This window comes from Bos grunniens, chromosome 11, assembly GCF_055505025.1.
Source record: "Bos grunniens cultivar Pamir isolate PY7600 chromosome 11, Bosgru_T2T1.0, whole genome shotgun sequence".
Taxonomy (NCBI): Eukaryota; Metazoa; Chordata; class Mammalia; order Artiodactyla; family Bovidae; genus Bos; species Bos grunniens.
The window spans coordinates 29,847,553-29,871,213 of NC_141175.1; the positions used below are offsets into that span (position 1 = coordinate 29,847,553).

At 43.7% G+C, this 23,661-nt stretch overlaps 1 protein-coding gene across 2 annotated transcripts in view; it reads right to left on the reverse strand.

Annotated features, from left to right (window-relative positions):
- Positions 1-23,661, reverse strand: part of APOB (apolipoprotein B) — a 51,524-nt gene that overhangs the window by 12,006 nt on the left and 15,857 nt on the right. Inside the window, exons 16-28 of one of the 2 annotated variants that reach the window (XM_086323594.1) lie at positions 23,370-23,561; positions 22,314-22,481; positions 21,426-21,637; positions 18,522-18,704; positions 17,271-17,392; positions 13,298-13,508; positions 12,576-12,751; positions 12,263-12,450; positions 11,429-11,574; positions 10,012-10,385; positions 1,581-9,137; positions 718-832; positions 416-602 (exon numbers count right to left, since the gene is read on the reverse strand). In XM_086323594.1, the coding sequence (XP_086179720.1) occupies positions 416-602; positions 718-832; positions 1,581-9,137; positions 10,012-10,385; positions 11,429-11,574; positions 12,263-12,450; positions 12,576-12,751; positions 13,298-13,508; positions 17,271-17,392; positions 18,522-18,704; positions 21,426-21,637; positions 22,314-22,481; positions 23,370-23,561 (9,831 nt within the window). Of the gene's footprint in view, positions 1-415; positions 603-717; positions 833-1,580; positions 9,138-10,011; positions 10,386-11,428; positions 11,575-12,262; positions 12,451-12,575; positions 12,752-13,297; positions 13,509-17,270; positions 17,393-18,521; positions 18,705-21,425; positions 21,638-22,313; positions 22,482-23,369; positions 23,562-23,661 lie in introns of those variants that run through there. The other variant, XM_086323595.1, reaches the window with a different exon arrangement.

A 23,661-nucleotide genomic window follows, 5' to 3' on the forward strand; every position in this document is an offset into this window, starting at 1 on the left:
AGAACTTGTATGGTAGGTGAGAGGAATTTGGCATATCTCACCTAACAATCCTATCATGGGGAAGAATTTTGAAGCCTCAAATACTCCAGATGCCCCAATCTGAAAAATGTACTCAGCATATGGCAGAGTTTGTCCATGATTTAGGTGATGAGGCAAAACTCTCATCTTTCTAGAATGACCCAAATGTAATAAAATAATAATGGTAATAGGAAGTCATATGTGCATTTCATACAATCAATAAAAGACTCCTAACACTTTCTGGAGAATAGTTCCTCAGAAGAGAAGTTTAACCAGTTAATTGCTTGTATTTTACCTGGTTTTGGAAAGCCCAGGTAATACTTTGCATGGACTTCAATTTATCTGCCCATATTCTATGTTAGCTCTTGATATGTGTAAACCACTAGATGGGCCTCACCTGAGGGCGGTAGTAGAGGTTCCATCCCAATACGGTATCGCTAATGTTTTTCACGTCAATGACCACAGTGCCTATGGCTGGGAAGGCTACTGATGAGGAGAAGTGGTTCTCATCTTCTTGGTAGTGCAGACAGACATCAGTTAATGTTGGGCTGGTGATGTTAAGGTCAACCTTTCCATTCCAGTACCTGAAAGCAAAAAAACCCCAAACCCCCCAGGAAACAGATGGGCCATCACGAAAAGGAGGTGGAGATGGCAGACACCACAATGACTAGAAAAAAGATGAAATTAAAAGTTCCCTACCCAAGTCCTTGATATTTGCCATCTTCTTCATATTCTGCACTGAAGTCACGGTGTGCAAAGGATGCGTTAGTCTTATACACTAACATGCCACCTTCGATTTTGTGTGTTCCTACAACTGTATGGGACAGATTTTATATTTCATTAGATTAGTAACTGCAGGATATAAATATTTTCCTTGTGAAAACAGAATTCTATCTTAACTATATGTCTTATATGTTTGTAACATGCAGTACTAATTTGAAAAAAAAAATAGGAGACCTTATTCATCCTAAAATTATTACAGAAACACCTATTTTCTCTGAAACTATTTCTGTAGAATGTCAGTAGGTTTTCAACAGGATGGTTTTCAAACATGGAGTATAAATGTATCTCCTTCCTGCCTCTTTTAAATTTTGCTATAGATAGCAGCTTTGCCTCAAGTCCTATCTAAATACATAATAATTTATTTACAACTCTCTTTGAAGAAATGCAGCACGTGCAGAGGGTGGGGGAGCTTCGCTGGTGGCTCAGTGGTAAAGAATCCACCTGCCAATGCAGGAACCATGGGTTCGATCCCTGATCTGGGAAGATCCCACATGGCAAGGAGCAACTAAGCCTGTGTACTACAACATTTGAGCCTGTGCTCTAGAGCCCGGGAACTGCAACAACTGAAGCACAGGCTCTGCAACAAGAGAAGCCATTGCAATCAGAAGCCCACGCACCACAACTAGAGAGAACCCCTCACTCGCCACAACTACAGAAAACTCCATGTAGCAACGAAGACCCAGCACAGCCAAATATAAATAAAGTCTTAAAAAAAAAAAAAAAAAAGAAATACAGCCTGGGGGCTGGGGGTGGGGTGGGGAGTCAGGAAATTTCCTTACCATTTAGGTCATATTCCAGGAACTGAATGGTCGAGCTGCATGTGGAATCAAGGAATGTTTCAACATGATCTCCTTTGTTTTTCAAACCAGCACTCCAAGTGGTGTTATACAAGGGCGAGGCCACCTCAAAACGCGCAGTCAGTGTTCCAAAGGAAGGAACGAGAATTCCAGCAGGTACAGAGAACTTCATGGAAGGAATCTCAAGAGTCTGCTCGGGCACGGTGATGGTCGGCAGCTCAGAGTCTGCGATGTTACTGGCCACTGTGTTTAGATCCAGAACAGTGCTGCCAACTGAAATACTTTTGGGAAGGGTGAACTGGGACATAGTCAACTGAGATGCAGGCACAGTTATCTCAAAAAAGGGAACAGAGGAGGCTTCTGGTTTAGAGTATTGTATTAACACATCAACTCTGGGGAATTTTACTTGGGGTAGAGTTGATACGTTGAAGGTCAATGGAAGAGTACTTAGCTTCTTGTAGATTTTTATTTCACTGAGGTCAAGTGTGTAGGATGGAATCTGAAGATCTGTAAAGGGGACTTGGAATGTAGGTGTGACATGAATGGAATTTTGATTATTTCGTTTCAGTCCAGGAATAATGAATTTATCATCCAATTCTTGCATGGGGATAGAAACAAGATAACCATTGGGGTTTTTGGTATATATGAGGGCAGTTGCAGCACGGAGATACTGTTTCCTATTAAGGCTGGTGGTGACATTCAGCTTTAGGAGGTCCCATAAGCTTTTGTCATAAACTGGTAGGACAGTATCTTTGAGGAACCGTAGGTACCCTTCTAAGGAGACTGCCATGTCAAAGCGAGCCACTTCTTGGTCATTAGAGAGCTGTATATTGTTCTGGAGAGACCCAGAAGGAACCTGGACCTCACTGTTCCAGCTGATTTTCTGGTTCTCAGTGTTAACATTCAAGGAGACTTCCTGGCCAAGGAAATTGATTTTAAGGAGGGAATTGGGCTGATGTGCACGGACCTGAACGAGGGCTGATATTTTCCACAGGGAGAGCTCCAGGGTGGCTTTGCTTGTATGCTCTCCAGATGTTAAAATTAGGCCCCCTAGCTCTAAATGGTTTTTCATATTTTGTTCCCAGATGATATATATGCGTTGGAGTGTGGCTTCTCCAGCAAAATTTTCTTTTACTTTGAGGTCCCAGAGACCATCTGCTTTGGAGGCTCCTTGCAGTGTCACAGAAGATCTGGTGCCCTTGGAATTCAAGTAAGTGTTGGCTTCACTGGCAAGAGACCCTGAATATCCCCATGAACCAAAAGAACCCTCAACACCTCCTTTGGTAGATGACTCAATGGAAAAGTAAGAGGTGAGGCTTTCTAAGGTGAGCTTGTGGGCAACTGCTCCCGTAGCAGCAGAGAGCAGTTTGGGGGAATTGAAATTATACTTTAATTCAATGGCTGAAGAGACAGTAGGTTTTGACTTGGTATTCCCATGAAGCTCTTGCTTGAAACTCATTTTCAAAATTGGAATTTGGACCCTTGCCGTTGTCGTCACTGATGCGTCCATATTTTTCTTGGTGAAACTAACGGTACTGTCATGATTGCCCTCCACAAATCTGTTACTCAGGGACAAAGCGGTGGCTAACTTTAGTCCTCTTTTCCTCGTCAAACTTGAGGTGCCCTCTAATTTGTACTGCAGTGTATCCATGACAGAAGACGATGAAGTAAGAAAATGAGCGACAATATCTGACTGGTTATACAGACCAACATTGGTATTCAGTGTGATGATGCTTGATTTAAAGGAAAAATCATAGGTAATATTGCCCAGGGCTGGAATTAAAATTTTGTTTATGGTACTCAATACCTTGAACTCTGGAAGAGAAAGCTCAGAAAGTTCCTTAGGGACAGGAAGGGCCGGCAGCTCTAAGAAGGGCAGGACTAACGTGTATGAGGGTACGGAGATGCTAGAACCCAGGACAGTGATGCTGGGGGTGCTGATCTCTTTGGGGATCATATACTCAAATGTTAACATCTTCACTGTGAAGGGAGACACTTCAATGTTGGCAACTGGAATAGTGTATCCAGGAATTTTATAGATCTTGGGTGGCTGGTTAAGGGATTTTTCAACTTTGTACTTATCAAATGTAGTTTTTGCTTCATTATAGGATTTGATAAAAAAATCTAGTGCCTGGTTTCTGACTGTCTCGAAAAGCCTGGAGAAGGAATTGATGTTACGATGGATAAGAGCGTAGAAGGCATCCAGAGGAACTGGGATGGAGTGCTTGTCTTTGTTTTTCTTATACTGAGCCCTTACACTTAAATCAAATGATTGCTTTGTTGTTTTCAAGAAATCCTTCAAGCCTGTCTTTTTCCATAAGGAGATTTCTTTTATCTGGGGAGTTGTGAGCTTTGTGTAAGGTAGAGTCATTTCAGGGATTTTTAAAGGAATGTTTAAGAAATCCAGGTTGGCTTCTCCATTTATTCCTATGTGGGCTTCGATGCTTTTCTCATTGTTGCCAGCAGAGAAATTTTGATGGTACTTATATTGATTGAACCTGCCACTTGCTTGCCAACTGGCTTGCTGGGTACTAGGACTCAGAAACAGTGCATAATTATTCAGAAAGTCTATCTTCCCTGTCAGTTTTAATGGAAAGCTAACTCTCAAGTTCCCTTCATTGTTTGTGGATGCAGTCATCTCATATGGCTGTGCTGAGAAGAAAAGAGAATTTCTCAAAGTTCCAACAACTTTCCCATTTAAATGAGCATCATGGTTGCCAGTTATCTCCGCCTTCCCCTCTTGAAGCAGTGCCAGGCCTTTAGCAGTTAGAACACTGCGACCCACATGCTGACATTCAGCTTGTGACTGGATTTCAAATTTAGAGAAGTTGAGGAATCGAGACTCATATAGTATTTTTTGGTTCACTCTTAGGTGTTTGCTGTTGATCTTATTAGACAATCTGAAGGAAGTGATGGACTCTTCCACAGTAAAGCTGCTTTGGGATTCATGTGTTCCCTCATCTGAGAATTCGTGGCAGGCCAATTTCCAGGATGCTCTTCCAGAAGAAGCCCATGCTATGTGTCCAGCTTCCAACAGGGTCTTGAGGTCACTGTGCAGGTCAGCCTGGCTGGAGAAGTCCAGCTGGGGGATGTTCAATTTGTGGAAGTACTTTGTGTTACTGTCCAGGGTAAGTTGATTACTTATGTTGATGAGCACACTGCTACTGAGCTCCAGTGTATTTTTTTCTGTGTGTATACCTGCCACTGTGTTTGACTTTCCCTCAATAGCATTTCCAACCCAGAGCACCTCACTCTCATGCTCTGTCTTCAGGTACTTGCTGGAGAACCTCACAGATTCCTTCAGAACCAGTGGATTAAGTGTAGGGTCTGAAAGTTGTGCTTTTGCTTGAAAATCAAAATTGAGCACTTCTAATCTGGATGCTCCTTTGGCGGTGATGGAAGCCTCCATCTCCGCCTGGTTTGCCAAAGCTGTTGCATTCTGAATGTCAGCATTTGCATCTAATGTGAAAAAAGGAGACTGGATTTTCAGAATGCTGTACAGCTTGCCAAAAGCAGGTACTTCAATTGTGTGTGAGATATGGGGAAGCTGGAATTCTGGGATGTGAAGGTCAGAAACTTGAAAATCTGTAAGGTTGAGATTCGGGATGACAAATTCTGGAATAGTGATTTCCGGTAAATGGAAGTCTGGCACAGTGATTCCAGCAAGAATGGTATCCACCCCGCTCAGATCCCCCAGGTACACTTCTGGAACTGGCCACTGCAGCTCACTGTTCAGCATCTGGTCAATGGTTCTGACGATCTTTATTTTTATTTCTACGAAGTCAATTGTAAAGGAAGGGATGTGGAGGGTATTAAGGATGGTAAATTCTGGCGTGGAAAAGCTGGATGGGATTTTCACATCCTTCAGTGTTTTGAAGTTGATCTGAAAGGATGGGATCCTCAGATCTGTCAGGGGAACGATGAAGTCAGGAGTCTGATATGTAGCCTCCTGAAGGGCACGGAGACCGATTTTGAAGGCAGGTATGGTCCCAAAGGTGGTCTGGATTTCAGGAACAGTGAACCCTTGTTCTACTAACGTTTTCAGGTTTTCAGCCCAGTCTTGGATTGAATACTGTTCTGCAAAGTCAGTAAGGTTCTTAGCAGCAAGAGCCCACCAGTCAGAAATGTAGGTGACGAGTGTGTTGTAGACCTGGCCCACTAGGAATAGGTACCGCTGGAGTTCCTGCTGTACATCCATTTGATATACTCGGTCTCGAAAATCTTCCAGGGTCTCCTGAAACTTTGCTTTCATGTAAGTTACAGATGTTGAACTTAGAGCCTCCTGTAACCAATCCAAGACTAAGGTGATTTTGGTGGCCTTTAGGTTTTCCAGATAGGTTGAGACCACAATCCTAGCATCCTCTACAAGCAGTCTGAGTGCCTTTGCTTTCTGTGGGAATTCCAGGGCCTGAATTTCATCATTGATTCGCTGAGTCACCTCATGAATTTTGTTATTGGTTTCATCTACAAACTGGTGGTAATCAAATGACCTTAATTTTTTTACCAACATGTCAAGGAATCTGTTTACTTCTTCAAGGAATTGATTAAAAGACAATGCTTCAAGCTGCTTGAGAGCATTGTCGGTAAGCCCAATCAATTTTTCAACAATTTCTGCCATCTTGACCTGCTGTAGGACACTGCTTAGCTTCTGAACAGTCTCCTGCAGCTTATATTGTTGGGCCAACTGCACTGATTTATCCATTAAAGCCTGGATGTGTTGATCTATTTTATACATCTTAATGAACTCATGGACCATGACTCCGAAAGCATTGATTTCCTCAGTTACTTTAAAACCTTCAGAAAGACTTGTAACACGGTATTTGACATGCTCAATAATTTCCTTTATTCTTTGAAATGGGATTGTAGTTCTCAACTGATCTAAAAGCACTCTGACGTCAACAGCTTCAACCTGCTGTTTGAACATTTCAGCAAGGTGATGGATGTCTACAGTCTGAATCTGTACCTTGAGCTGTTGCAATTTTTCTTGTATCTGGATTCTGATTTGATACTTAGTATCCATATTTTGAATCCAAGATGCAGTACTACTTTCAGTTTTGTTAAAATCAAAATTTTCAATAAAAAAATACAGATCACGGATTTTTTTTACTAAATTGACACGGATATGATAATGTTCATCAAGAATTTTCAATTTTTCAATGATTTGATCAATAATCTTAGCAATAGTTGTCTTAAAATCATGCAAATCATAATTATCTTCAAAATACTGATCAAATTGTATCACATATGTTTGCAGCTGAGACAGTTTTTCATTAAGGTTGATTGTGGCATTGTCTAATACAATTTGCAGGTCATTTTCTGTGAAAGCAGTTAGTTTCTCCTTGGCACTCAAAACTTGTCTCTCCCAATTGAACGTGCTCAGATAATCACTAACTTGCTGTGAGAGTCTGTCCAAGGCTTCTACATATTTCCTCATGTGTTTATCAATATGGGTGCGCTTCAATTCTTTCTGTACAGTCTCCAGTGCACCTATAACTACTACCCGAGTCTTCTCAAAATATTTTGGCAGGAATTTAAAGAATGGGAGATGGATGGTGTGAGCATTTTGGTTCTTATCATATTTTACAGAAGCAACAAGAGTGAATTCCTGGGGCTGGCCAACAGAATCCCTCATCTCGAAAGTGTCGATGACATTGATGGGCTCGTTGAGGACAAGTGGCACTGCAATAGGGAAGTCCAACACAGTGAGGTCAGCCAGGGCTCGTCCACTGAGCTCAACACCAGCTTTGTCTTTTGTGTTGTAAGCACTGAAGTCCTGGCTGTATTCATTTTGGTTCAACTGGGTCCTGAGTTTCCAGTCGCCTGTCTGCTCGGCCAGAGTGAGTAGGGCACTGACTTTGTGATCAAGAGCAGTGGTGATGCTTCTCTTGGACATGAGACGGTGACTTGTGGATCCTCTGTAGTCATGGGAGAAAGTAAAGGCCAGAGGTTCTGCTTTCAACAGGAATTTGCTGTACAGCTGCCCCGTGTGTTGTCCCCAGAGAACCAGCTCCCCATTGCCATTTGTATGTGTGTCGATGGTCATTGTAAATGGGGCCACTGCAGAGTGGAATGCATTGCTGAAATGCAGGGAGTCTGAGTTGTAGTTTGTTCTGATGTCCACAGTTGAAGCAAGCCCAGCAATGTTCGTGTTGAGCCGATGGCTAAACTCTGTTCCCTGTACCTTAGCTACAGTGTCTGCTTTATAGCTTGCAGATAAGTCAGCATAAGAAAGAGTGTAGATGTGTTTTATTTCATCATTTTGGTAGGCTCCTTTTATGGTCCCACCCACATTCAGCTTCAGAGGTTCTAGCCTTAATTTTCCATTGTTGGTCATATCCAGAGCACTGAATTTCAAGTCACTGTTTAAAGTAGTTACCAGGGAATAGGGCTCTAACTGTAGATTAAAATTTTGCTTATAAAACTTGTCAGAGCTATAAATGTTGTCAAGTTTGGAAGAGAAGTCCAGTGAGAACCCTACAATGTTCAGATTGTTTGTGTAGTCAAGTTTCATTTCATCATATGAACCCATTATGTCATTTGAAAGCTTGAGTCCTTCCTGGTTGATTTTGAAGTGGAAGATGTTTTTGCTGTCGACACCCAGAATCATGGCCTGATAAGCACTTCCCAGCGACAGCTCTGTGGGGGCAGCTTTTCCATCTAGACTGAATTTCGCATGGTGTTCTCGAAAGCGGCCGTTTGATGTTAATTTCAGAGATGCCCCAGAGAGGCTGACTGCCGCGTTGAGTTCATTCTCCAGCACTAGGGGATTATACTTCAAGCTGGTCGTTGCACTGGTGGACATTCCGTCCCGGGCAATCCTGAGTGTTGCCTTGTGAGCACCACTGTTAATCTTGTCAGTGCCCAAAATATCGGCATTTAACTCGAGGCCGTGAGAATTTAGAGATCCAGAAAGCAGGGTGAAGAACCTTAGTGCCTTGTAATCAGCCTGATACTCAGAACGGAGCAATGCATGCTGCTTAGAGAAGGTCAGATCCACTTTGTTTGACGTGGCAAAGTCCTCATACTTCCCGTTGGTGTCAGATTTCAGTGTCAGCTCATAGTTCTCATATTTCAGGGAAGCAGTATTTTTCACGAGGCCATCTTGCAGATCCGAGGTAGAGGTAATGGAGACAGTGCCATCATCATACCTTCCTGTTATCTGATTGGTGCCCTGGACATAGGAGGAGTTAAACCTCAGGTTGGATTCTCCAGTGAGCTGGCCCGTGGCAGGATCTCTCTGATAAGACAGGTCATATGCGCCTTTAGCATAGAATGCAGAGGCTCTGAACTGTCCGTCAATCTTGACTTCCTTGACGTACAAATGCTCTTTCTTCTTTGAGTCCAAATGGACTGACGCAGAAATCTGTGGGCCCCAGGCACTGGATGCGTCAAATGTTAGCAGACCTTCTGAGGCCGGACTGTTTCCCCTTTTCTCTACATGACTGAATTTGACATTTGAATCCAGAAATTTGTGGTGTAGAGACCCATCACCTGAGAAGGTGAGTGTATTCCTGTGGTCATATGCTGTTTTTCCAGATCCTAGCATAAAAATCAAAACACACTGATTAAATGAAGTCATGCATCTTCAGAACAATTTCTATGGTGAAAGGCTTTCAGTAATAAAGTCCCATTGGTCTGGGTCAGTTGTGCCACAGTCTCCTCTATCTGTAGTGTGAGCATAAAATCTGACAGCAAAAGGCCTTCCTCCCAGAAGCCCTCCCTGACTACCACAGACCTTGCTGGGTTTCCCTTTCAAGTGCCTCCACTTTATACCTAGACTGTATCACAGCATCTTTTACATTGAAATCTAATTGCTAGTTTATCTGTTCATTTTCTCTCTTACTGCCTAGTAGGATACTTGATACATATGTGTTTAATAAATATTTCCAAAAGAAGAGAGGCAGGGAGGGAAAAAGGTAAGAAAGAAAAAGTATAGGGTTCCCTATTTGCAGGGCAGCAGTGGATACACAGACATAGAGATCAGACTTATGAACAAGGTGGTGGAGGGGGAGGAAGGAGAGGGTAGGATATATGGAGAGAGTAACATGGAAACATATACATTACCATATGTAAAACAGACAGCTAATGGGAATTTGCTGTATGACTCAGGGAACTCAAACTGGGGCTCTGTAACAACCTGGAGGGGAGGGGTGGGAAGGGAGGTGGGAGGGAGGTTCAAGAGGGAGGGGACATAGGCATACCTATGGCTAATTCATGTTGATGTTTGGCAGAAACCAACACAATATTGGAAAGTAATTATCCTTCAATTAAAAATAATAATAATAAAAAAAGAACAGGGTTCCAAGGAGCAAGAAAAATATCTGTAAGGAAGTTTTTCCCTTCCTAGAGGAGGTTCTCCCGCTGGGACATGCAGCGAAGCCATTCTGTGACCCTCCCCGCGAGCATGGCTCACCTTGCACGTGGTAGGAGAGCAGGTTGACCACAGAATCTGCCTTCACGTGGTACTGAGCCTGAAGGCTCCAGTGGTCTGTGCTGGTGTTGCCCCCAGTATAGGAGGCAGACCAGTTGTACAAGTTGCTGTAGATACTTGTGGAGAGGTCTAGCACACCCAAGAGGGGCAGCCGCAGTGGATACAAGTTGGGGATGGTAAAAGTGGGGATTTGGAACTCTTGCGATGGCAGGTGGAATCCCAGAGGCTGGAAGTTGAGGGCTGGAGTCTGAATCGTCTTGAACATCTTTAGATCTTCGGAGGATTTGCCACCAAAAGGCAATGGGATCTCAATTTCCATACTGTTCTTGTTCAAGGTGTATTTGATCCGACCGTCACTGAAATAAAGAGCAAAGACAGTGCCCACAGTCAGACAGCAAGAACTTCACTGCCTCCTGACCTTCCAAACAATAGTGCAGGTGTCCCATTGTCAATCCAATACTGCACGTTGCTCATGCTCTTCCCAAGGCCTGGAGTCCCTGGTTTTAATCCCTACCTATCAAACTCTCAGATTCATTCAAATCCCTTCCAAGAGCTGCGTCCTTATGACTGCTATTGCTATTGCTAAGTCACTTGGGTCGTGTCCGAATCTGTGTGACCCCATAGACGGCAGCCCACCAGGCTTCCCCATCCCTGGGATTCTCCAGGCAAGAACACTGGAGTGGGTTGCCATTTCCTTCTCCAATGCATGAAAGTGAAAAGTGAAAGTGAAGTCGCTCAGTCATGTTCGACCCTCAGCGACCCATGGACTGCAGCCTTCCAGGCTCCTCCATCCATGGGATTTTCCAGGCAAGAGTACTGGAGTGGGGTGCCATTGCCTTCTCTGTCTAAGTCATAGTTGTGTGGGCTAGGTTGCTTCAGTCTTGTCTGACCCTTTGCGACCCTGTGGACTGCCAGGCTCCTCTGTCTATGGGATTTTCCAGGCAAGAACGCTGGAGTGGGTTGCATGCCCTCCTCCAGGGAATCGTCCCGACCCAGCGATAGAACTGGAGTCTCTTACAGCTCGTGCATTGGCAGGCAGGTTCTTTACCACTAGCACCACCTGGAAGCCCAAGTCATAGTTTTTCTTGTTCTTACAGTGACATAATCACTTACCTCCAAAAGCGTTTCATAACCGTGAAACATCTTAGGGACAGAGTACTAGGATCTCCTAATTACTTTCTTAGGATTCTTTTTGTTAACTGGGTTGGTGTTCACATTCTGACCTCATATTTGCTAATGCAAAAATGCCATAGCATTTATGCTACAGTTACTAATGTCTTTAAATTGCTCACATCACTTCCATTAAAAATGTAAATTGAAAAAAAGCCTAGATCATGCTAAGTAAAATCTTCCATTTACGTCTCATAGTTCAAGAAATTTTTCTGGTTCATTTTTTCACCTTTTCAAGAAGAGGTTGTCTGGGATGTGGAAGTTTGGCAATTCCATTTTCTGGAGGCACAACTCTTGCAGGCCACTGAGTTGGTCTTGTATATTCTGGGTGTAAGGAAGACTCCTCGATGTCTCCTGGAGCCAGGTGCTTGCTGCCTACAAAATAACAGGAGTTTTAAAAGGAGTGGGCATGGACAGGCATCACACACAATTCACATTAGGTGATAATCCAAATTTGACAGCTCTATCATTAAGCAGGATGATATACTCAAAGTTAAAATATAAATCATAAAAATTATTTAATTTTGGTTGGCAGTAATTCATCTCTTTCTGTATTTTATAAAAGGAATGCATAGCATAGTCAACCCTCTAGCCAGTGTCCTGTAGTTCCCTGTGATGTCTTAGGCACAGGTAACTCTTCTGCTTAGTATTCATTTGGTATTTCAAACATACAGCCTTGTGTAAATGGGTAACTAGGCACATGTTAAGGGCTTCCCTGGTGGTTCAGTGGTAAAGAACCTGCCTGCCAATGCAGGAGAAGCAAGTTCAATCCCTGGGTAAGGAAGATGCCCTGGAGTTGGCAACCCACTCCAGTATTCTTTCCTGGGAAATCCCATGGACAGAAGAGCCTGGTGGGCTATAGTACATGGGGTTGCAAAACAGCTGGACAAGACTTAACACCTAAACAACAACCGTGTACACGTCAATGCTTTTTTTTCTCCCCAGGAATTCCCTGGGGGTGGGAAGCATACCTTCTCCATCTTTGGATATTCTCTTTCACCTAATATAGGGTTGACTATGTAATTATCACTGTGTATTTATTGACTGGCTGACATGTACTCACAGCAACTAATTTGGAACCCATGTGCCGAAAAGTCAGGTCTGTCTGAGGAACTCTGCGATCCAGGAGAATATTGGCATACGTATGCAAGCTTTTAGGAAAAGCAGAGAGATCCACAGGGAAATTGGAAGTTGCTTTTTTAGTATCCACATTGGTGCCTGTGTTCCATTCAAATTCAATCTTATCTCCATCTGAAAACACACATGGGAAATAGCTGTCAGGAGCACCAGGTCAGTCCCGACCTATGGCCATCAGCACTGCCCTCAAGTACACGGAGCTCTTCTTGGGTGTGCTCACGTAGGAGGGACATACACACCATAACGCCATGCCACCTTCTTGGATATTGTTGAGCCGTAAGCTGTGGCAGAGGAGTCCATCTGAAGGAGCAGTTTTGAGGGAGACCAGAGGCTGAGAATCTCACTTCTGGCTTCTGCTTGCAAACGGGGTATGGAAATCACACCTTTGATTTTGCCTTCTTCCTTCCTGTCATAGCTATTGAAAAAGAAAAGGTCAACATCAATGATTCTATTCATTCCAAGGAGATACGCAGGATGAAACACGAGTTCTATTTGTGGTGATACACGAATGGCTCAAAGAAGTGACCAGAGATTAAACTCCTCAACTTCTAAAGCTAACTCGGCACAAATTCAGGACTTTCCAGGGAGGTAGGGGAGAGGTTTTCAAAAACTGAATCCTGCTCTACCCTTTACTGTCTCTGCTGTCTTGGCCAAATTATTTAACCCCTCTGAACTGCCATTCCCTCATCTATAAAACAGAGAAACTCATACCTACCTTGCAGTTTATCACGTGAGATAATTAAAGTACCCAGCACAGTGCCTCATGAATAGTAATACCAATGAATGGCAGGCAGGTCCAACCAGACATGAGCGGACAGTCAGAATGATGAGGGTTCTATCTGTCCCTTGCACTGTGGACTGTGGGTACCCCTGGCCTGGTCAGCTTTAAAGCTGAAAAGGAAGAAAGGGCAGAGCCAGGAAGGTCCACAGCTCTGTCCAGACCCCCTAGAGAGTTCCTTACCTTATGTGGCCAGTGAGGGTGACCTCAGTGATTTTCTTGTTCTGAAAGTCCAGGGTGAGCTTGTAAGACTTCTTTTCCTTAGAATGTTCATAATTAACTTTGAGGACTGTCCCAAGGTCAATGTCAAAATCTGGAATGTGGAGTTCACTGGACAAGGTCTTACTCTGCCGGTTGTATCTAAACAGCAGAGTAGCCTCGGTCTGCTTCACACCTGGGAGAGTGTACAAGTCAAGATGCGTATTCATCAGCTCCGTATAGGAAGAAAAGAGAACAAGGCAGAGAAACTTCCAGAACTTAAAGCACTCAACTGAGGACACAGTTCAAGGATGTTACTTTAAATTTTTAAGTCTAGGGTACCTGGACATGTGTTCAGTTTGTAAATATTTACTGATTACTTATCATGGGCGAGACACTGCTCTTGGCACTGGGATTCCCAGTCCTCATGGAGCTGACATTCCAGTGGGACATGTACAGACAATAAGCAAGTACATTGTGTCCGGTGGTCATAAATGTTAAGATGAAAAGTAAAACTGGATAAGATGATAAAGGACAGACAAGCATAGAAGACGTGCTGTTTCATGCGTGGTGGCCAGAGAAGCTCTGATAAGAGGATATGTGGGCAGAGGCTTGAAGGAAGAGAGAGGGTGAGGGACTTCCCTGGTGGTCCATTGGCTAAGATTCCAAGCTCCCAGTGTAGGGGACCCAGGTTGCATCCCTGCTCAGGGAACTAGACCACACATGCCACAACTTAGAGTTCGCATGAGGCCACTAAAGATCTTGCATGCCGCAGCTAAAGACCTGGCACAGCCAAACGAATAAATGAAAGTGAGAAAGATGCTGAGCCAGGCTGTATCCTATGGGGAGAGTAGTCCAGGCAGAGGAAATCAGAAGTGCAAAGGGCCTGACATGAGGAACGCTTAGCATGTTCAGGGATCAGTAAAGGCTTGGCTCTGTCAGGCACACATCTCCGTGTGAGCATCTGCCAATGACATCCTTCCTGGTGCCCTGCCTTCCTCTCTCCCAGCTCCTCCCTTCTTTGTCACAAGATTCCCAGGTTTCCTTCAGTTCACAGGTTTACCCATTTTACATCTCTTGTAAAATTGTTAAATGACATTTTTTTTTCATACATATCCCCTGTGAGCACCCCCTTTCCTGAGGGTTTTATTTTCCTTTTGTTTTTAATCTTGTGACTTACTGTTCCTGCATAAATAATCATCCACAGTGAATATCTCAGCTTCTCCTAAAACCTAAAACCTGCTTCTCCACTGGCCTTTTCCATCTCAGGACATGGCAACCCTGATCTTCATCTGCTCAGGCCAAAATTTTGAGTTGTCCTGAGAGCCTTTTTTCTCTTACACTGAATATCCACTGTATCAGGCAAATTCTGTCTGGCTAACCCTCAAAATATGGCCAGAATCCAACCACATTTGCCACCACCAATCCAATCCAATGCACCACCATCTCTGGCCTGGATTATTGTGACAGGCTGCACCCTAGTTTCTCTGCCCTTGTCCTTCTAAAGTCTTTGCTCAGCATAAACACAAATCAAATAGTTTCTTCTTCAAAACTAAACAAATAGGACATCACCAAACTTAGAGGCACAGCAAAGGAAATCATAAACAAAATGGAAAGAAGACCTACCGACTAGGAGAAAATATTTGCAAACCACAAGAGCTTAATTTCCAAAATATACAAACAGCTTATACAGCTCAACATCAAAAAGCAAACAACCCAATCAAAAAATGGGTTCTCTAAAGAAGAGATAGAGATGGCCAAGAGGCATTTGCGAAGATGCTCAGCATCACTAATTATTCAGTTCAGTTCAGTTCAGTTGCTCAGTTGTGTCCGACTCTTTGCGACACCATGAATTGCAGCACGCCAAGCCTCCCTGTCCATCACCAACTCCCGGAGTTCACTCAGACTCACGTCCATCGAGTCAGTGATGCCATCCAGCCATCTCATCCTCTGTTGTCCCCTTCTCCTCCTGCCCCCAATCCCTCCCAGCATCAGAGTCTTTTCCAATGAGTCAGCTCTTCGCATGAGGTAGCCAAAGTATTGGAGTTTCAGCTTTAGCATCAGTCCTTCCAATGAACACCCAGGACTGATCTGCTTTAGAATGGACTTATTGGATCTCCTTGCAGTCCAAGGGACTCTCAAGAGTCTTCTCCAACACCACAGTTAAAAATCATCAATTCTTCTGTGCTCAGCTTTCTTCACAGTCCAACTCTCACATCCATACAAGCCCACTGGAAAAACCATAGCCTTGACTAGACAGACCTTTGTTGGCAAAGTAATGTCTCTGCTGTTTAATATCACTAATTATTAGAGAAACACAAATCAAAACTACAGTGAGGTATCACCTCACACTGGTCAGAATGGTCATTATCAAGAAGTCTAAAAATAATAAATGCTGGATAGGATATGGAGAAAACAGAACCCTTCTACTGTGTAGATGGGGCTATAAATTGGTGCAGCCACTATGGAGAACAGTATGGAGGTTCCCTAAAAAACTAAAAACTATAAACATATGATGTAGCAATCCCACTCCTGGGCATATACCCAAATTAGACAAAAAAACCTAATTTGAAAAGACAGATGAACCCCAATGTTCACAGCAGCACTATTTACAATAGTGAAGACATGAAAGAAACCTAAATGTCCACCAACAGATGAATGGATAAAGAAGATCTGGTATACACATACAATGGAATACTGCTGCTAAGTTGCTTCAGTCGTGTCTGACTCTGTGCGACCCCATAGATGGCAGCCCACCAGGCTCCCCCATCCCTGGGATTCTCCAGGCAAGAACACTGGAGTGGGTTGCCATTTCCTTCTCCAATGCATGAAAGTGAAAAGTGAAAGCGAAGTTGCTTAGTCATGTCCGACTCTTGGTGACCTCATGGACTGCAGCCCACCAGGCTCCTCCGTCCATGGGATTTTCCAGGCAAGAGTACTGGGGCGCCATTGCCTTCTCTGACTATGGAATACTACCCAGTCATAAAAAAGAATAAAACATTGCTATATGCAGAAACATGGATGGACCTAGGGATTATTGTTCTAACTGAAATAAGTCAAACAAAGCAAAACAAATATCATATGATATCACTAACATGTGGGATCTAAAAAAAATGATATAAATGAATTTACTGATAAAACAGACTCACAGAAAACAAACTTATGGCTACCAAAGGGCAAAGGGGGTGGATGGGTAAATTAAGACTTTGAGATTAACAGATACACACTATTATATGTAAAAGAGATTAAAAAAGGACCTACTGTATACTGTGTACAGGGAACTATAGTCAATATCTTATAATAACCTATAATGGAAAAGAATCTGAAAAAGTATACATATATATATATATATATAACCAAATCACTTTGCTATATACCTGAAAGTAACACATTTTAAATCAAGTATACTTCAATTTTAAAATAGTAGCTTACTTCACTCATTGTAAAAACTAACATCCTTACACAGCCTACATGACCATCCTTCGCCCTGCCCCTATTTCTGACTTCATCTTCTACAGTTTTCCTCCCTGATCTCTGCTTCAACCATACCGACTTCCTTCCTTTTCCTCAAACAGAGGCCATGCACTTGCCCCAGGACCCTTGCACCAGCTGGCCCCTCAGTCTGTAACACTCTTTACATGTGCATTATCCCCTGACCTCTTTCAGGCCTCTTGTTTATGCTCCCTTTACCAGTGAGAGCTTCCCTTTTCAATCCAAATGGCACCGGCTTCCCCCATCCTTTGTCCTGGCTTCCACTCCTGACATCCCCTAGGCCCCTCTGTGCTCTATTCTCCCCAGCACTAATCTGACTTTCTGAATATTTACAATGGCACCTCACTCCAGTATTCTTGCCTGGAAAATCCCATTGTTAAATACATTAAATGAAATTCATTCTCCTTGTGAGTCCTGGACTTGAGACTGAGGGCGGAGATGGAGGGACCCTTTTCTGGATACTTGCCTTCAGTCTGAGTTACAAGCTTCAGCATGTCCACCAAGGCTTCACCATCTCTCCGGAGTTCATAGAATGCCTTGGCAGAATACTGTTCCACTTCTCCTGTGGGTTTCAATTCCAGTTCAAATCTAAAGATGTTACAATGCATGCGATGCATAATGTTAGAGCCTTCGTGATGATAATAATGTCGCCAAAACAACTCGGCCTCAACTGCAACAAAAATCTGGTCCTTATTTAACCCTGTCACTTGTCCTTAACTAATGATGATCTTTAAGGTCCCTTCATTTCCTCCAAAAGCCCAAGGCAAGGGCAAATCCCAGGATGCTTGGGGTTTTTGGACCAGCAGGGGTTGGCTGGTTAAGTCAGCGAAGCTGAGAATAAGGAGTGGGAAGTGAAGTGAAAGTTGCTCCGTTGTGTCCGATGCTGAGACTCCATGGACTATAAGATCCATGGAATTCTCCAGGCCAGAATGCTGGAGTGGGTAGCCTTTGCCTTCTCCAGGGGATCTTCCCAACCCAGGGATTGAAACCAGGTGTCCCGCATTGCGGGTGGATTCTTTACCAGCTGAGCCACAAGGGAAGCCATGGGGTGGGAGTGGCTTCAAGAAAGACCTTGCCCATGTGTCTGGAGGTAACAGAAACATGGATACTGAACTGGGAGCAAATCAGCATATGTCTATGATCTCCTCTAATGCATGAGGGAGAAAAAGGGGGCGCCAAGTGGCAGTGGGTAGTTTCCTTGAGGGAGTTTGATAAAATTTCCTCTGTTTATTTTTGGAGCTAAGACCTCCCTAGGGGTTATGACACCTCACCTTCCAATACTGCCCTCTCCTCCCCACCTATGGGGATGCCAAAACCTAGCCACACAGGTTAGGTAGGTAACCTTCTGGTGTATAGGGCAGAGGACCACAGTTCTAAATAACCAAGGCACAGAACAAGTTCCTGAGGCTGGTGACATGGCAACACAACACACAGTGTTCTTCCTTGGCTCTGCTTGCATGTGAATGCTCAGTCACGTCCAACTCTGTGTTGCCCGTCAGGCTCCTTGGTCCATGGGATTTCCCACAGGAATACTGGAGTGGGTTGTCATTTTCTTCTCCAACGGATCTTCCCCACCCAGGGATGGAACCCATGCCTGTTGTGTCTCCCGCACTGGCAGGCAGATTCTTTATCACTAGCACCACATGGGAAGCCCTGCTAGGTGGTCATAATCTAGGAGGTGAGCGGATGCTGGGCAGAGACACTGAGCATTTCTGACCTGGTGTCCCCAGTCAGCGGGTAGTAGGAGGAAGAGTCTGTGGAGCTGGCATTGGAGTATGCACCCGTGATGCAATAGTTCAGGCCAATGAAGAAAGGCTTGCAAGTTGACCAGGACTGCCTGTTCTCAATGAGAGGTGGGATCACTTCCGTTTTGGTGGTAGAGACCAAATGCAATGTGTTACTAGTGAAAGAAGGAAAAAAAAAAACCTAGTTATTTTCAAGTCATTGAAATGAACATTACTGATTCTCCCAATGTAAATGCCCCCTTACCCTGGCCCCTATCTTCCCTCTGTTCATATCCACCTCAAATTCTTTGATTTATTCAGAAACACAGAACTGTAAGAAGAACATCAATAAGGCGAACAACCCTGTGACTCTTATCATTTCCCAAAACAATTTGCACTAAGACATTGCACTAAGTTGGTCACATTTCCTATCTGTAGTTTCCATGACAGTAGGAATTAAGAGTCTCCCTTTACAGATGAAAGAGACTCAGAGAGGTCAGTAACGGACACTGGGACCCGACTTCATGGCTGCCCCTTCCTTCCTAAAGTGCAGATAAAAGGTGTCCAACTTGTTTTTCACCTGAAATCCCTCTCCACTAGCTTTTATCCACCAGCACTAAACATACTCAAGTCTCTTTTCCCACTGTGTACACACACTCCACACCCCTTTCCTGCCCTTCTAGCCCCCTCTTGTCTCCCTCACAATCAAGAAATCTGTCTGCCTCTGTAGCCACCACTTTCATTCAACACCCTTCTCCTGAACAGGGGTCTGACGGCCACCCTCCTGGTGCTTCTGAACTGCCTTCATCAGCATCTCCAGTCACCTCCAATGGACATTTTTTGGCTTTGTCTTCTTTGATCTCTTGGAAGCATTCAGTAGAGTTGCTCACTAATGGCCAGATTAAGACTTTAGAGTCTGAACTAGATCTGAAAATGTCTGGTATCCTCCTCCCCAGTATGCTCTTAAAAAATTAGTAAGTGCAAGAATATTTCACAATGTCCTGGTTCCACCTAAGGATGGTCTCTTTGATATATCATGTTCTTTTCTCAGGGCTGTTTTCTCATTTTAGGAGTGTGCTGAGACCAACCTTTGCTGGTGGGTTGGAACTCTAAGTACCAGTGATGCCCTGTCCGTGGGGTGATCCACCCTTGTGGCTGCTCCCGGGCTTCTGTGACCGTTTATGGCTTCGGTCACCACTTATCACTCTTTGCTGTGTATGCCTCTTCCTTTTACATGTGTATATTCTATCTGTTCTTGTCCTAGTCCCTCATGCCTTACTCTACATGAATCACTGTTTGATTTCAACAACCTCTATGTGCCAGTGATACCCAGATATGTATTTATAGTTCAGACATTTGCACTGAGCTCAGACCTATGGATCCGACGACAGCTGGGTATTCTCAGTCTCCCACGACTTCCAAGCCAGTGTGTTGAAAATGGCATTTGTCCTTATCCCCCTCACCAACTGCTTTGCTTCTTTAGTCTCTATTTCAATGACGAGCACCCCTGACTCCTCCTGACTCCTTCTTTTTCCTCACCCCGCCCCGTCCACTCCACTCCCTGCATCCAGTCGATCACCAAGTTTCCACCTCCTAAGGATTTCTGGGGTCAGTTCATTGCTCTGTCTGCCTGCCCTCATCAGGTGTGGCACTACCATCTCCCCCAGCATGGGGTTGTAACCAGGCTCCTGACTCATCTTTCTGCTCTGGCCACGCCTCCTCTCGACCCATCTCCTACTCCAGAGTCAGAGTTTTCTAAAACACCAACCTTACCTCATTTACACGCCCACTTTCAACCCTTTTGCCTTCAGAAGAGCCCACACTCCTGAAGATGGCTCACAAGGCTGACCCCTGCCAGCCTCTCACATCCTCTTTCATTGTATTTCCCATGCACTTGACCACATGGAACTTTTCTTGCAGTTCCTGGAACCACATTTTTCCTTCAGTTTCCTTCAGGTCACTGCAGGTGCTTTTCTCTTTGCCTGGGAGCATTCATTCTTTTCTCTTTTGTCTGGGTAACTCCCACACGGCTTCCAGGGATCAGCTGAAGTGTGGCTTTCTCCAGAATGCTTTCCCTAACTGCCACAGGCTCCACAATACACAACGTCATGGTCCTCTCCTGCTTCCTCGAACTCAGCCTTCACTTGACAGTCACCGCTTATCTCACTATATTTGAACTGATAAATTAATGTGTCCTTATATAACAGTTTTATTGTGGAGGCAGAAAGAGAATGAGAGTAAAATGGTCTCCATTTGTCTTATATTTGATAACACTCTTGCAAAGCATTCAGGGGGTTAGAGTTCAGTGAACATAATAATTATTAATTAAAAAGTGTCCAAAATATGGAAACACTGAGGTAAATCCATGTTTGAGGATTATATTTACCATGGAGCTCTCAATAGGAGGTCGCCTCCCACAGTCAGTAGATTAGGACTTTCATGCTTTATCTACTGAACTTGCCATTGTAGATTGGTATGTCCTTTGGTATTTTCCTTGGGAAAAATGTTCATTTCCCAAGGATGTTTTCTCTATAGCTAGTGTTTGTTTGTTTTTTTCCATTCTCAAAAAAAAATCACACAAGAAAATACAATCTAATAGCAACAAATTAATCAGTAGGTCTTAAGTCTCAGCTTAGTGGAATATGAAAAGTTTAGGAAACTTTAATTACACAGTGAGTCTAGGACAGGTAATCCAGTACCTTCTCTGAGGAAACTGTAGTGAGTCTAGGCAGGTTAAAAGCAGGTAATCCAGTACCTTGTCTCACCCCATTCCCCCCGCCTCCCATCAAGATCCACTGGGGCCTGAATTTTCTCAATCAACTGTGTAGCTTGGCCAAACCCTGCAGTCATAATTTCTTCTACCAAGCTGGCTGGTCAGATCGAAGTGAAAGAATTACCTGCCACTGAACAGCCTGACTGGCCTCTTGGGAGAAGGAATGATGAACTTCAGCTGCCCGGCTTTTAGGACTACTCGTGCCTCCAGGCCTGTTTCATGGAAGAAGTTGGTGTTCATCTGCACCCCGCTCCTGGCAAAGTCTGGGATGACGATGCCCATGTTTGTCACAAACTCCACAGACACAGACGGCTTTGTCACCAGTTCTGCCTGCATCTGTAAGTCAGACAATGACCTAATCAGCTTGGTTCAATAACCTCAGTCCCCTGCAGTCAGATCACCACTCCCCCCACAGCTTCCCACTTCTGGGAAGAGTCTCTGGATGGCTCACACCAGAGGAAGCATTACTGAGATGTGTTTGTGGGAGGAAAAGCCATGTTCTCAGTCCTTCAGGGCCAGACTGATACCCAGGACCAGGAAGTACCCACGTTAACTTTAAGTATAACAGGATACAAAGATGACCGAAACACTTAGTTCTCATGTTATAGCCATGCCTGAGCGGAAGTTGCTAGGTGCAACCTGGTGGAAGCCTAATGTTCATCAACACATACACACTACCATGTGTAAAATAGACAGCTGGCGAGAAGTTGCTGTACAACACAGGGAGCCCAGGCTGGTGCTCTATGATGACCTCGAGGGGTGGAGTGGGGGGAGGGGAGAGGGGCTCAAGAGGGAGGTGATATATGTATAATTATGGCTGAGTCACAATATTGTATGGCAGAAACCAACAGAACACAGTAAAGCAATTTTCCTCCAATTAAATTAAAAAATACGTTAAAAAAAGAAAAGTTAATGAGGTGATTCCAATGATGACGCACTTCGTTTTGAATTGCAAACACCTTTTTAAATTGCACAAGACACCTGCCCTGGAGGAAAGTGAACAGATTCTTACATCAGCTACTTCCAGTTTCACTCCAGCTTTGATTCCAGGAGTGATGATGCCGGAGGAGGACACTTGCAGTTGTAATCCAAGTCCAGTGGGGAGTTCAAAGGCATTGTCCATGAAGATGTAGTGAAGGAACAAGTCACTTGTTGAACCTTTCCTTATGAGCTCTTTAATCTATATATCATACAGGAGAGAGTGAAAGTAAGCCTCATTGAAGTAGGCTTTCCGAAATGCAGCCTCCCCTATGTCAGACAATAGTTATTCTTCTTTATCCAGATAGAATGAAAGGGACTAGCATATTTTAATTAGCTGAATAGCTTAATAAATAAAGATGAATTATTATTGATTTCAACAAATTGAAATACAAAAATTTGCCCTGGATAGATATCATGTCATTTTCAACTGGGGATTCAAAGGGCATTTCAGACTATTTCTGGGCCTCTGAGATTTGTGAACTTTAAGTATCATTGCATGGCATGACTTAATTCTGATTATTTGGCATTGGAATACTTGCAGCACAATATATTATGGTCAAACCAGTTTTTTTAAAACTGACGAGCTATTTAGATGATGTACATATCAGTATGCATTAGTGTTTATTCTTTATAACACCTCTGGAAAATAACTTGAGATCTCTTTTATGAAAGCCACATTATTATTCGTTATATCCTAGGGAGTATATTTGGATATTTTCTCCCTTTTAAATAAACTAATAATTATGAATATTTAGACAATGGACTGCAGTTTTCTACATACTTTTTTCATAATCACTTCATCATTTAAATATTAAAGCATATCCCTCTAGGTAGAGAGATACACTTAGTACTGTTTTCCACATGAACAAATGAATGCTGTTAATAGATACGTGATGAATAGCTTAATTTCTAAATGCTATCAATTCCTTAGGAATCCAGGAATCTTTTTCACTGACATTTAAGACAAACTTGCATCTCTGAAGGAAGCACAAGCACTTTCTCTGGTCTGCATGACTGGGATCTTAAGGGAGTCTGGAGATCTCAGCAGAGCCCAGGCTAACCCATCACCCTATGATGGTCCACTTACCATCTGAGGGATCCCCTGCAGGGTACGAACACCTTTCAGCAGCAACTTCCCCAGGAGTTGGAGGTCATGGAGTTTGACAAAGCCAAGCTCTTCTCCCAAGATGCGGAGGTAGGCTCTGGCTTCTGGGAAGTCTTTGGATTTCAGATCTTTGACCAGCTTCTCAATGTTGAACATGACTCCATTGACCATGTCCTGGGATTTTAACAACAAAATGTCTAGTGAGGTGTGAGTGCTGTCAAACACCCTTGGGATAAGGTGTGGGACCTCCCTGTTGCAGCTGTGATGAGCCTAA